Raw genomic sequence first — 14314 nt, forward strand, 5'->3', positions numbered from 1 at the left:
AAAATAAATTAATTAATTAAATAAAAATGCTTAAGGAAGAAAAATGTGGCCATTCAAGATACACTTATTTGAAGATGCTTTTCCTGAGCTCTGCTCTCCTTCCATGTCCTCCCACTGCCATCAGTCTTGCATCACTAATGCAACTCACTGCTTAGATAGCTCCCTACCCCATAAAAACAGTAACTCTTGGAAATAAAATTTCAGATAACACTCAGTGTAGAAAAACATTTCTCTTCCACTCCAAGCTGTGAAAGAAGAAAAAGGATAGGGTTCAATCCATGCCAAAGAGATAGTATATACATTTAGGAGAATGGAAGGGACAAAAGAAGGAATGGCCCTGTTTATGCCAAGGGAATGGACTACGCTATAAAGCCTCCCTGCACAAGATACAGTCACACATATATGGCCACTGAGCCTCGCTCTTCTTAAAACAACCTATGGATCACTGTATTGTGATAGGGGAATCACATTCTGACCCCACAGCATCTTCAAGCCTGTCAAGGCCTGAAAGAAGTGGGGAGGAATACATGAAGTTTTCTAAAAGCTGTGAACAGGAAAGACTGCAGAGTAAGATTGTGTCAGTGAAAGAAAAAAGAACAGCTGTGAAACAGTAACTAAAATGGTGTCTAAAAATTTGCCTTGATTGTTCACAAGGTCCAAGAATCTGCCTGTAAACCCAAGCTACAATTTGTGAAGTGCTGCAGCATGAACACTCGCATTCTCACTCTCCCTTTTCATAGTTCAGAGTGACAGGAAAAAACTAACATCCAAGAGCTGAAACCATGGGCCTTCCACTCCCCCTGTATCCACTCACCTTGGAGAGGATGAAACTGGTGTTCCCACCCATTTCCCTGCGGATGTGAAAGAGAAAACATTAGGGAGATACTGCAGAGTTGTCTGTCTTGATCACAAGTGACATCCCCCACCCCCAAGTAGAGACCCCCATGCCACTGCTCTGCCATATGTATTTTCCCCAGCGTTACAGCTGCACTAGGGTAAACCCACCATGTCTATATGGCTCTCCAGTGGCTATTGGCATTCAAAGTCTCCAAAGCATGATATAACACCTCCACCACTATGAGCAGAGACCCCTGGCAAAACTACATTTAAGTGCTTCTCCAGTCTTAAACATAAGCATGCTTTAAGAATCATTTCTGTGGGCCTAGCTCAATGCTTCTCAAAAGGACAAGACCAAAAAGCAATACTTCAGACACTGAGCATCCTGAGCTGGGAGAGAATCAGGCTCTCCAAGAGGTAATGTGCTGCATGCTTCAGTTCTTATGAGGCCCCACTAAACTAGAAAGTCCAGATTGTCCCACCATGCAAGAGAACTGGGTGCTGACAGAGGGGCCGCAGCATCTCACCGAAGGATGTGCTTCCTGGAAAAGACACGTAGAATGAATTCAGACTCCTGCTGAGGCTCCAGAGTGGATGGCACAATCACATAGACACCAGGCTCCAGGTGGAAGTCACAAGTCACTTCCCGTTCATCAAGGAAGACCTGGCGCTTGTTCACAGGCTGGTGCCGGGTGAAGAATGCTGGAGGCAGCTTTTGATTGATTTCCTCTTGCTAGGGAAGAAATACAGAATAAATGTGTTCTGCACCAGCTGAACAATGGAACAAACGACACACAGGAAATTCATGGCACAGAGGTTGCTTGCCTTCAGATCTCTATAGCAAAAGCAGCTAAGATGGTCCATAAGACTCTACATCCAATCTGCCCAATATTAAAGTGACAAAGAATGGTGCTTCCTACACCCTTATCAACATTATAATACTACTTGCAAGGAACAGAGCAAGGACTGGGAAAAGATGTGGCTTCTGCCACTTTAAGTTACTGCTGAAGTAATTTGCATACTGGCAGAAAAGACTGCAGGCAGGAAATGCTCTAAAGACTGCTCCTCACAATCCAGAGCACTCCCCTTATCTCATAAGTACCATGCACTCTGTCCTCAGTTTGTTCTTTGCACTAGGTATCTAGTAGCAGAGCACCTGGGATCTGAATGTAGTGCAAGAGCAACTTAATCCCTAGCCTGTGTCAACGAACTACTTGTCATTCCTGGCTCTTGCAGACGTTTCACTCCACAGGCACTTTTCTACAAAAGAAGGATGGATAAGTGTTTATCTAGGCAACATTATAAATGAGATTAATAACACTGGGGGCCTAGTGGAATGCCAAATAAATATCCCCACCAGCAAAGACCACTGTCACCTTCCAGTCTTGGCTGTTCTTTACATTTAGCCATTTTACTCCCCACCTAGTAATGCAGATGCCATTCCTCTTCTTTGACCAGTACCTACAATTTTGAACTCAACTAATGCACAGTCACTGTGGCCAAGACAGCCACCTACTGTCACCTCTCCTAAAAGGCCTTCCCTTTTCTCAAGCAACGGATTTCACAGGGCACCTTTCCTAGATGTCTCACTCATAACTTGTAACAAGAACTTATTTTCAACATGTTCTTAGGAAGTTCACAGACTTGCTGGTCACAATAGTCTCAGTTTACATCTGAGAAGTTCAAGTCTCCCATAAGGACAAGGGCAATTGATTCCAAGATTTCCCCTACTTGTCAATAGAACACCTTGGGTGGGTGTACAGTAGTGGACATCCACAATGATAGTGGCTTTGCCATCCATCCCCTTCATCCTCACCCAGAGACTCTCTACCATGTCATCCCGAAATGCATGGGCTGTATGCCTGATCTCTCCCTTACATACAGAGTAACATCACCACCTCTCCTGCCTTGCCTACCCTACTGAAGAGCAGCACTTGAGATGTGGGACTCAGCCCACCAAGTCTTGCTGATATCAACCATATCATAGCCCTGGGAAAGGACTGAAGCATCCACTGGTATACAAGCATTTCAGATGTGCTCCAGAATTCACAATGTTCCTTGGAGCGTCCTTAGATGCTCTCAGTTTGCAGTCTCTCTATATTGATCTTGGCAACCACTACAAATTTGAAATTAAACACCTGGCTGCCACCAGCTCCCCCTGGGTACAGCAAAGCAGCATGCTAGGGCTATGCTCAGGCTCCCTCTGCCAGGAAATTTAATTCACTTGTAACCCTGAGAGTGCCCAAAACATTTAAGTCAGAAAGGAGTGGATTCTTACCTTGTGATTACCATGCTGGAAATAGAGTAACTTGGAATACAACTGCACTGTTCTGATCGTAGCCCAACTAGTCCTTTGCCAGCTCAAAATTCAAAGAAATTATAACTTAAGTGGTGTTTTGAGTAGTAATTTAGGGGAAAGTGTGCCCTTTCAAAATAAAAGACACTAAGCCTTTCCCTGTTTTGAATAATCCTCTGAGATTTGTTTAAAAACTGGGACATGCAACAGAGTTTACCTTCCAGAACTTTTTCTTAGATAAAAAAGATACTTTTAAGAGAAAATACGGGAAATACAGCAGGACAAACAGCAAACACCGGCAGTGTCAGCTCCAGAGCATCCTCAGGCAAGAAGGAAGCTGAGCTACCCTACAAGATCCCTGGCCTACGTGGGACACAGGCTCAGTTCCTGCCTCAAGACTGGGAAGCAGCAAAAAGGTGATACTAGCTCCTCTGAGAGGAGCTCAAACACAGCTAAGGACTGGAATAACATCCCAAAATGGTGGGAGGGATACTGCTGATCCAATAAACACTGATGCCACTTTCAACACCTTCAAAGACCTAGTGCAGATGCTAAGCAATTAATGACCCTTTTCAAGATCGCTGAGACCTCCTGACATGGCTACTCTTCAAAAGAGTAGGTTGATAGTTCTGCATTAATAGTGACTTACTGTAATGACCCAGTGAGCTTGAACATACTGCCATTAGCTGTCAGCTAAAAAAGCAAAGGCAAACACAACACCTTCAATGCTGTCAGAACAGATCTCTCAGCAAACATCCAGTAGTGGTGACAAAGCACTCACCTGTAGGGCCACCTGCAAGGAGAAAAGAAATAGAGGACATATCAGACAGGGACCTCTTAGTCACACACACAACAAGGCTGTATCTGTGGTGGGGAGTAGCAATGCAGGTGCAGCTGGGGCCTTTGCCCTTAGAAACCTCAGTCTTTCCTCATGGTCATCTGTCAATAACTTCAACCTCATAGTAGCAACAAAAGCTCTAGCTCCATTCAAAGTAAGAGGGGAGTTCTGCAAGACCCTCAGATAACCAGAGAATTGGTTGGGGAAGCTCTCACTCTTCCTAGTGACAGCCATTTATTCCTGGATATATAGGGAACCTGCTATATTTCACACCTTGTAGAGTGAAAAGCCAATGAAGAGGTGAGGAGCTCGGTTCCGGTGTTTGCTGCTGTGTTTCTGCATCAGGGATATAACCACACTGCAGGAACCCAGGTTTCTCTTACTGTCTTCACTGGCTAAAATATTCAACCAGTACTGGGGGTTCATCCAAAACATGCCTAAGTAGTAAAAAAGAAAAACACTTAGACATTATTTTCCATCTCAAGATTGGATTCCTAGCTTCCCATTTGATGCCTGGGCTCAGACTGAATGAATCCCAAGTTGTCTGGGCCTCCAGAATTCACTGGGATTTGATCTTAGGGTGCAATTTACAAGTTTAGTGGTAAAATCCCTATAAGACTGAAGGAAAGCTCAAGAACAAGGAGCTTCATTTCTGCCCAACTGCTGTTAAAATTTATTTTGTTTATAAATGTATGATTATTTCTCTATCATGTACTATATATGGGATAACTGACTTCAGAACCCACCTAACCTGCTTCCAGAAGGCTTCTGAGCCTCTGTGTCTCCTAATCACTTTACTTAAAATACTGCATCCTCATGATCTCCAAAGAGTTAATTTTAACAGACAAATCTAATGCTCTGAAGAAGCCGACTGGCAACTGATCCTAAGACTCCTGCAGCTTATTTCATATCATAACCAGCCTTCTGCCCTATGTCTGCAAGTAATGCAGCTTCTGTGATGGCAGAAACTAGACAATGATCTTATTGCTGCTTATTTCTGATGTGAGTGATTTCTGTGGTGAGTTAAGAAATAAGAGAACGTTCTGTTGTCACATTTGTGTTAAGGAGTATAAGGGTGCTAATAATCAAGTCAACAAAGAAGAGTCATACCACAGAGCACCCAAAAGAGTGCTAAGCACCCCTCACCCTTGGAGAATCCCAGACTTCCTCCTGCTGTGCTTCCTTTAACCCATCTCCCATTCTTCAGGGAATACATCCACTTTTTCCCATCTTCCTGGCTCACCAGGTCTGGAGTTAATTTACAGATCACAACGTCTACAAAATGAATCTTAAAATCTTGCAGAGACATCCTGGGAAAAAGAGTGCCAAAAGACATCTTGTCAGCAGTTTAGTTTAGTCCATATGGCTCACTAAAAGAAAAGGAAAGGGAGCGGGGAACTTCAAAGCCACGCCATTCTGTGTTACATATGGTAATGCTCAAATTTTATTATGTAGTAAAGAAGCAAGCATCTGCTCCAACAGCAGCATCTATCAGTAGCAAACTCACGACTCAAGTTTCTGCAAAAGACAGCGGCAGAGATTGAAGTAATGTTGCCACCGAAGGGACCGCAGTGAAATTACACGAGTGACAACATTGCCACCTCGTGGCACAAGCTGTAGAGAAACGACAAGCAAAACAAGCAGGAGCTTCTTAAAGTTACCTTAAAAACAAGAGGTAAGACAACAGCTCTTGAAAGTTGCCGTGTCTCCCAGCAGCCCTAGGAGATCTGGCAGTGCCCCACTTCTCCCTCACTCCTGCCTTTTTTAAGAAGAGCACTGCCTCTCACATAATCAAGCAGAGATGGAGAGCAAGCAAGCCAGGTCTGCTAGAAAACAGGTCACATATACCATAAATTAGCTGGCATAAGGAGAAAACAAAGTACTGCTTTGTCTGCAGACACAGCCCCAGAGCTACCATCAGAGAGAGGATAGGCAAGACAGAGCTGTTACCAGAACTCTCCATCTTCCTTCTTTTTCCTCAGCAAAATTTTCTCCTTTGGGCTCAGCAACTCCCACTTGTAAGAGCTGAGGGCAAAAAGTATGGAGTGACTAAGCAAATGCAGCCTGAAATTCAATACAGAAAACATAGGTCTCCTCTATAAAAGGATGCCAAAACCCTTGTCCCCACAGATCTCCATGTTTAACCCTTGCTGAACACAGGCCCCCCCTGATTTTAGCCATTTCAGACTCTGCACAAGTATGCAGGGTATGAGATAGCTAAACAGCTCCAGTTCTCTCCAGTAGAAGGGCTCCACTTCCATCAGCTGGCCCATTCACTTGCACACACAGATTCCTAATAGTTAAGATAAAAATATCTAGACCTGTGTTGCTGATTAATTTTCTGTCAAAAGAGACATAATAGGAAGAGTGCTTGGCATAACAAATGAAAGGGACAGCAAAAAAGACAGCTGGGAGTAATTTAAAAGGCAAGCCTATGGTATGCTGTTCATTATACTCTCATACCAGCAACAGCTGTTATGTTGTCATTATGTGGCAGACATGCAGAGAAAGTACTGCTCCGCAGACAAGGTGAAAGTCACTCATATTCCCAACACCTCTCTGTGCTCATCTCCCCCTTCCCCATCCCCAAGCCTCAGCAAATGGGGCCTGTGCAGCAAATGAAAAAAAAAAGAAGTTGGGACAGAAGGAACACACTCTCATTCATAGAGAATCGGGCTAGAAATCTACAGTTGCTTATGGTCTGGAATATAAACCACTGTCCTTCACATCAAAAAAGTCAAGGCAGATTAAATATATGGCCCATTTGCCTCAATAGTTACATGCTTCCCCAAGCAGCCAGGATGAAGGACTCCTTCAGTCACCCAACTCCAACACTTCACAGCACATGGAGGTCTTGGCCTGGTCTCACTTGTGATAAAGGGCTGAGTGTCCCTTAAATATCCTGTTTAAAGCCTCCTGAATTGTTAAGCTATAATCTGTCACTTTACATGCCGTCTAGATCAAAACAACACACACAGCATCTGATTTCCAAGTATGTTTCCTCTGGCACTTCAAAGAATTGAAAAGCAGAATCAAGTCTTATTGAAGCTGCATGTGTGAAGTGAGGCCATCTACACAAGCACTGACTGTTGGAGAAACATAAATCTCCCAAATCGTTGTTTTGAAACCAGAGAGCCTGGGCAAGCAACAGCTACATACCTTAAAGCTCCTAATTTGAGTCTGAAGATGGCAGCATCCTTCCTCTAAGAAACTTTCCCTCACATTGAGCATCGAACCTTCCATTTTTCAAACCCACCTGTCACTCCAGTCTCCGTTCCATTCAATTTTCCCCCATGGATTTCTCAGTCTCACTAGGTTTTCTGGTCCATATTGGCAGGTCACCTGCAGAACATACAATAACACTATGCTTGCCAACATCTCAGCAGTTGTCATCTTTTTCATATCACAGATGCTAACAAGCATGATAATAAAAACTACAAACATACATCTCTGAATGCAAGCATGAAGAAATTAAGATGCTTTATCTTACCTTTTCTAAGTGAAACCAGAGACCTCACAGATTCCTAACTTGGAGGCTCAATCCTCCTTTCCAACATCTGTTCATTTTGTGGTTTCATGGAAGCAGAACTCTACTACTGTGAAGCTAAATCCTATCACAGTGCAATGGGAGATTATGCCTATGTGGTGGCCATATGGAGCACTGCCTCTTGAACTTAAATGCTGTGGTGGGAGAAGACGGAGGCAGGTTTGCTAGGAGTTACGTGGGCAGTGTACAGCAGAATGGAGACTTCAGATCAGACCAACAAGCTCAGCTGGTCTCTAACTCCTGCCTGTCCCTTCATCCCACGAGCACAGCTAGCCAAACTGACAGACACATCAAACATCAAACATCAATAAGGCTTGTACTTAAAACCTTCCTGCTCTATCTGGGAGACATAGGCATGCAGCATCCAGCTCATAACATTTCTTCCAGCTTTCCAAGCACCTATTGAAGAAATGCTAAACACTGCTTTCCCCCATATCCATACCACTGTCTGAAGTCTCAGAAAATCCTTGCCAATCTGTTTTTGAAGCTGGACAAGAGGAGTCTGCCATGAATCCAGCAGGAGAAAGCTTGTGCTGGATTCCTTAGGATCTATTATTTTACTGTCGAATTCCATTAGGCAGATATCTTTAGGGCATCCCCGAAGACACTTATACAAATCAGTGGGGTCCATCTGCTACTCTGTACAGGAGCTCTGTTTGGTTGCCTTCCCTCAGGCACGTCTCCTTTTCCAGTTTATCATGTTTTGACCCTTGTATTCAATTACCTTTTCTTCTCTATGGGTCCTGTTCTGACTGCAGAAGAAGGCTTTTTACTCTGAGGCTTCAGCTCATCCTCCCAGCATACAGAAATGCTGTTTGTAAGTGATGCCCTATGACTCATTCCCACTCTTAAAGATATGCTGATCTATGACCACTGTGAAAGTCACATACTAAACCAGACATACTTGAAAGTGAATCTTTACCAAGTCCCATCTCTTTTAACCTTAGACTAAGAGAAAATATTAAGAAGATATCACAGCTGCCATGATGGAGGGCTTAACCTAAGTTTGCAATAAAAATTCTGAAATCCAAAGAAATCTTGACCCAGGATAGTAGGGCTATTCTTACCTTTCTAATACCAGTTACTGTGTAAGCATGGCCAGCAACAAGTCCATTCTTCAAGACCTTTGCTGCCTGTATACAGGGAAGAGAAACAAAAGGAAAATAAGCCTTTTATTTCAAACCTACCTACACAGCAGGCTTATACCAATACCAGAAACATACGCCTGTGCAAGCAGTGACTCTCAAAAGCAAATGGAGAGGGTTGTAGTTTAGAACATGAGTTCAAATTGTGGCTCCCAAACCTCATGCTAATACTTCAGCTGTTGGAAAACCCTAGTGTTCTAATGAAATGAAAACCTAACTTGGACTTTTTAGAAGTGAGAGTGAACTGTGGATCTAGCCAATGATCCACAATTTATGAGGGAACTTGGGTAATCACTCCCAATTCCAAACATACAGCAAAGTATGGCTGTTAGGAAAAATGTGGCTATTAGGAGCTCAATTTTTTTTTTCCCCTTTCAAACCATTCTCCGTTTGCTTTTGAGAGTCACCATCTGTAAAAATGGAATAGTTGTTTAATAAAAATTGAAAAATGCCAGGTCCTTATTCAATAGAGACTTTTTGATAGATAAAGCACAATAGGGAAGATCCCAAACACAAAAGGGAGCTGAAGAGCAGCAGGGGGGAAGAAATCCATGTGCAATCTTTAAGCTTAAGAACATGATTTTTACAGCAAGTCATATGTGTCAGCTTTCTTTCTAGGAATCACAGCTTCTAGCTGAGCAAAGGAAAACTTGACTGGAAAGACTTGTAGCTGTGAAACCATTAGTCTCACCCCTAACTGTGTCTGACAGCACATGAGAGATCTGCTGTAGGTTGCTCTTGTCAGGATATCCCACAGATCAGGAGGAGCTGCTGGAAGCTGGATCCTTATATTAACACCACCTGTGAAATCCACCAAGGCTTCTGAAACTTGCCCAATCTGTAGATCTTCATAGGAGCCATAAAGTCTAGCAAAAAAAGACATGAGTATACTCTTGGATTTATAGCCACAGACAATAGGTTGAGAAGTACGTGCCAATGAAAGCATATAATAAGGGGCATCAACTTTTTTTTTTTTTTTTTTTTTTTTAAGTATGCTATAATTCACGTTTAATGTTAGGAAAATATTTGGCATGTAGAAAGAAGAGAATCTAGCACATTGTGTCCAAGACTGGCCATAGGCTGAAAAAAACTGCTTCACTCATTACTGATCTCCTCACTAAGCAGTACCAAGAACATGCTCATCACTGCTTTTTTGATAACTCTGCCTTAGCAAATTTTGCCTGAATATCTCACCAAACACTGTACCATATCTGATACTCCTTAACAGTTCAGCCTCCAATCTGATTTTCTTCACTACTGAAGAATAACTTTCTCTTTTTGTTCTAGTGCTACCACCAAATGAATATAGCTGAGCTTTCTCTCCTTCTGGATGATCTTTTTCCCAGTACTAGCTAGATTTTTTCCTGCTCTGCTTATTTTTCCCAGCTCAGATTATTTTAACCCAAGAATAACAAACCTCATCAGTTATGACTTGTTGCCTTCTTCTTAGTCCCAACAAACCACCCTAGACAAAACAACCCAAAGAGAGAAGCCAATATTTTCAGTATGTCATGTGACTTGTTGAATGCTTTAACAAGCTGTGGGCTTTGTAATATCTCAGAGCAGGAACTTCTATCAAGACCAAAGTAGAACTCATCAACAGACTCCCAAAATGAAACTCCTTGGAGGTTTCTCAAATTGGTAATAGACCAAGAGGAGCATCAGCAATCATTCACCTTTGAAAATCTCTACCTTTGGCCTTCCATTCCTCTGCAGTGTTTGCAAAGAAGCTATCACCTTGGCCAACCCACTAAGCTATCACCTTGGCCAACCATATAAGGAAACCACTTAAGGAATAATCCCCTAGAATACGTTTGTTTTCATTTCATATCCTAAACCTTTGGATTTATACTCAAGGGCCTGAATTGGCAGGAGCTACTGCAATGGGAGATTTTACTCTTTAAAAATAGAGATGAGAACCATTTACCACACTCCAAATGTGGCAAGGCCTAGGAGATGCATTTATAAACAAGTACAAACTGCACAGGCACAAGCCAACGTGTTTCAGAGAGACTATTTTAATAACTTAGAATGAGTCACTTACTTAGCATACGCCTTCTCCAAAAGGGCTCCCCAGAACACATTCTTATAGACTGAAGAAACAAAGACCAGCTCCCCCGCCTCGTTCACAAGCAGGCGATCATCAACCACCACGTCAACCCATTCACCAAAGTGCCAGAACTGTCAGGGGAAAGGAATGAACTGATATTTTCCTCAGAAGGATCCTCCCTTTAAAGCAAGGGCAAAGGCAGGATTGCTTAGCTGCGGGCTCAGGATGAGCTGCCTTGGGTTACGGACTGTACTAGCTCAGTGGGAGGTGCTGACTCATCCAAAGATTTCAACTCATCAGCCTTACCCAGACAAAGGAGAAAACAGTGTGTCAGGTGTAAAGGAGGGATTAAATAGGGAAATGAGGAACAGTTGAGCTTTGGGGGAAGGCGTTCCCAATTGCAGGGTGGCAGAGCTGCAGCAAGAGCAGAGTGAAAACTCAGGGCCTTTATGACTGCTGCTGCTGTGTTAAGACATATGTCTTGATTAAAATATTGGATAGGGCCCAGCTGGGGAGAAGGGACAAACCGAGGCATATTCCCAGACAGGTTCACCCCCTTCCTGCATTACTCTGCGGAAGTAGTGATGGGCTGCCTTCCAGGCCAGGATACCCCCTGGCCGCTTGCCCTTGGTCAAGGGAAACCTTGTAGAAATTATCCAAGGATTTGACATAAAACATGACAGGGGATTTCTGAAGACCTCCCTCGCTCCTGTGGATCAAACATACCCGGAAGTGGAAAATGCCAGCATATTTCCTCTCAAAGCTCTGGTTTTGTGGCACGACTGCAGCTAAGATGTCCTGGTGGAATGTTAGGGCTTGCAGAGCAGCCAGGAACCAGCAGTTCCCTGCACCAAGACAAACGGACACATGTGGTTGGCTGAAAAGCAAGACCTATCAGCCAAATTCAGGAGCTCCATGAAGATCCTAGAAGAGCTGTTGTGCTAATGTCTTTAAAATTATAACAAACAATACACAGAAAATTAGGCCAGACAAGTGCTTCATTTAACTAAACCGTGATTGTTTGATAATTGTTCTCCCATGATCTTTTCCTTTAGATATTGTTTGGTCCAATGACAAATTTAACAAGAAATAGCTGTCAGTGTAAACATTCTGTTTTTTACTGGCATTACACATTTTTGTACAAACACACTATTACAAAACCTTTCCCTTTTTCTTTGAAAATACTAACTTTTTCAGAAGAGGAAAATTATTTCCAGTGGATCTCCCAGGCAAAGTTGTACCTTGTGTTTAAGGGCTTATGGCACTTAATAAAAATTAATTTCCTGTTTTGCAGATGCTAATATACCCTTCTACCTCAGGTAACATGGTATAAAAATGATTTTTTCAACTTCAAAGCTGAGAAGAGAATGCATTCTCTCCGGCACTTAGGTATGAAGATAGCAGAAGTCTCAGATTTTCCTGCTTCTGTGGTCTCTGCTCAGTTGTCAAGCAGCACCACTAAAGACCACTAAGTGCACACAGTAACTTCTCACTGCAACAGCAGCAGGCACAAAAGCAACACAGAGAGCAGCAATTTCAGCTTGTGGAGACAACTGTCACGCTTGAAATTCCACCCTGACCCTTTCCAGGTTTTTACTGAGCCTGTCCCACCTTAACAATTGCTTAAACCACACCATGCTAAGTGAAGCAACATAGGCATGTACACCTATTCTATCTCAATTTGACTCAGTCAAAATCCCATATAAAATGTTATTTTGTATAAAGCCACTTATATAGTTATACAAAGGAATTTTTCCTTACCCACTAATCCTTGGCAGAGGTCAAGTTGCTTTCTGTTCGCAGCATAAAATACTGGAGTTCTGTGCAAAGCCTGGGAAGCACATAGCCAAAGAGAAGAGGAGGACAGCCAAGTTACTAACATGAGCTATTTTAGCTTGAAGTCAAGAACTTTGCCTGCAAAGCTGCAATCTCATGAGATCAGAGATGCAGTGAGTTCATCATTTGGAATGTAAAAAACTCATGGATATATGACAAAAACTCCCTCGGCCTGATTTCAGAATAATTAAAGTAGCTTTCTCCAAGAAGACATTATTCTAGTTCAGATGTAATGCCAGTGTTGTCAGGTACCCAGGCTACTCTGACACAAGCCTAGGCATACCAAATTTTGCCTACACGAAATGCAGTCCCAGAGATAAACTAGCACTGCTCAGACTCATCAGTATGGTTATTCACAAATATCTCTTTGAGGAGACAACTCTTCAGACCTGCCAGCCCACCTCCTCTATAACTGCTGACAAGTTTCAGCAAAAGAGGCTACAGTGGCAGAGCAGAACTGTTAAACTTTCAGCTAACATAGCTAATGTCACCATGATTTGACTGACAATCAAGCTACAGACTAACTAATATCTGCTAAAGAAGTTTCTGGTGATGTGACAAGAACATGATTCTTGACTAACCATCCAGAAAGAAATTATGCTGTTACTCTTTTCTTCTCACGAATGCTTCGGGGCATAACTCAATAACTTAAGTGCCAAACTTTTGTTTCACTCTTATGACCCACAAATTGCTGAGGTTTATTTTCACACTGTTGGCTATCCCTTCAGGCAGTAGCAGAGAAAAGGCAAATCCTGAAAAGGCTGTTACAGTAATTAGACATCAGCTCCCATCCGTGGTGAATTTGGATGTTCATAATTTTGCAGGCCATCAGGCATAGATACAGCAAGCTACAAGACTGAAGGCACAATCTTAGCATTTCTTCTGCAGCCAAGGGACTGAAGAATACACAGCATCCTTCCTCAGAGAGTCTTTGTTGAGCTAAGTTTGGCATCAGAGCAAATGGCAACCTTCTTCAGGAAGCTTTGGAGTAGCTTTAGTGTGGACTGAGAGAAAGATGAAGTTTCAGTGCCATTCCGCTGAAGTGGAGAGAAATTACAGACCTGAAGAGCTTTGTAGAGACCAGGACTTGTATCACTTTCCCTTTCAAATGCATCTATGCTGATAGAGCTGTCTCATTCTCAGAGTCCAGCTCAGGCCCCTAAGCATGGCATTTGTGCTCTGCCAGATCCTGACAATACAGACTACCTGTGCGATGGAATTACGTATGAAACCCCTAGAAGCAGGGCTGCTATTTCCAAGGCCTCCTGCTTGTTTTTGAGAAGTGCCTCTACTTTCCTGCTGATTTTCTTGAGTTTTGCAGAAACGTGGCTCTTCTAAGAAATTGGTTAAATTTAACAAAATCTGATGGCTAGAAAATAACTTCACTAGGAGACGCTATGTGCTATTACCTGCAGGTAAGGAGTCTGTGGGACTGAATCTCCCAGATGACTGCTTTTAGGAAGATCAGAGTATCAATGTGCTCCTCGATGACTCAGTAAGAACAGAATTGTCACTGCTAGCAAAAGAGCTAACAGGCCTTCTCTAACTGTGCCAGAACCCCGTCTTGGCCAGCAAGACTTGCTATCAATTTGTTATGGGAACTTGCTCTGGGATCACAGCTTGGTCCCAGGAGTCTTGTTCATTCCATTTAAGCGTGGGGTAGCAAGCAGCAAGGACCTTGGAAATACGAGCACAAATAAAATGCTTCAGAACTGAAAACAACCCACTGATGATCAGTTAGCAGTCATGGCAGAAGCTCAACCTT

The 14314-nt window shown here is 42.9% G+C and overlaps 1 protein-coding gene across 6 annotated transcripts in view; it reads right to left on the reverse strand.

The window, feature by feature from the left end:
• LOC116228122 (calpain-14) overlaps positions 1–14314 on the reverse strand; it is a 30740-nt gene that overhangs the window by 8197 nt on the left and 8229 nt on the right. For all 6 annotated transcript variants that reach the window (XR_016463918.1, XM_090134754.1, XM_090134753.1 and 3 more), the window contains 12 exons: positions 12475–12544; positions 11440–11558; positions 10708–10844; positions 9355–9529; positions 8586–8651; positions 7228–7313; positions 5922–5996; positions 5118–5281; positions 4245–4408; positions 3915–3926; positions 1365–1570; positions 815–851 (listed from right to left, as the gene is read on the reverse strand). Coding sequence is in view for 5 of the 6 variants with exons in the window: in XM_090134754.1 (XP_089990880.1) it covers positions 815–851; positions 1365–1570; positions 3915–3926; positions 4245–4408; positions 5118–5281; positions 5922–5996; positions 7228–7313; positions 8586–8651; positions 9355–9529; positions 10708–10844; positions 11440–11558; positions 12475–12544 (1311 nt within the window). In the remaining variant the exon portion in view is untranslated. The remainder of the gene's footprint in view (positions 1–814; positions 852–1364; positions 1571–3914; positions 3927–4244; positions 4409–5117; positions 5282–5921; positions 5997–7227; positions 7314–8585; positions 8652–9354; positions 9530–10707; positions 10845–11439; positions 11559–12474; positions 12545–14314) is intronic.

This window comes from Phasianus colchicus, chromosome 2, assembly GCF_987193195.1.
Source record: "Phasianus colchicus chromosome 2, bPhaCol1.hap1.1, whole genome shotgun sequence".
Classification (NCBI taxonomy): Eukaryota; Metazoa; Chordata; class Aves; order Galliformes; family Phasianidae; genus Phasianus; species Phasianus colchicus.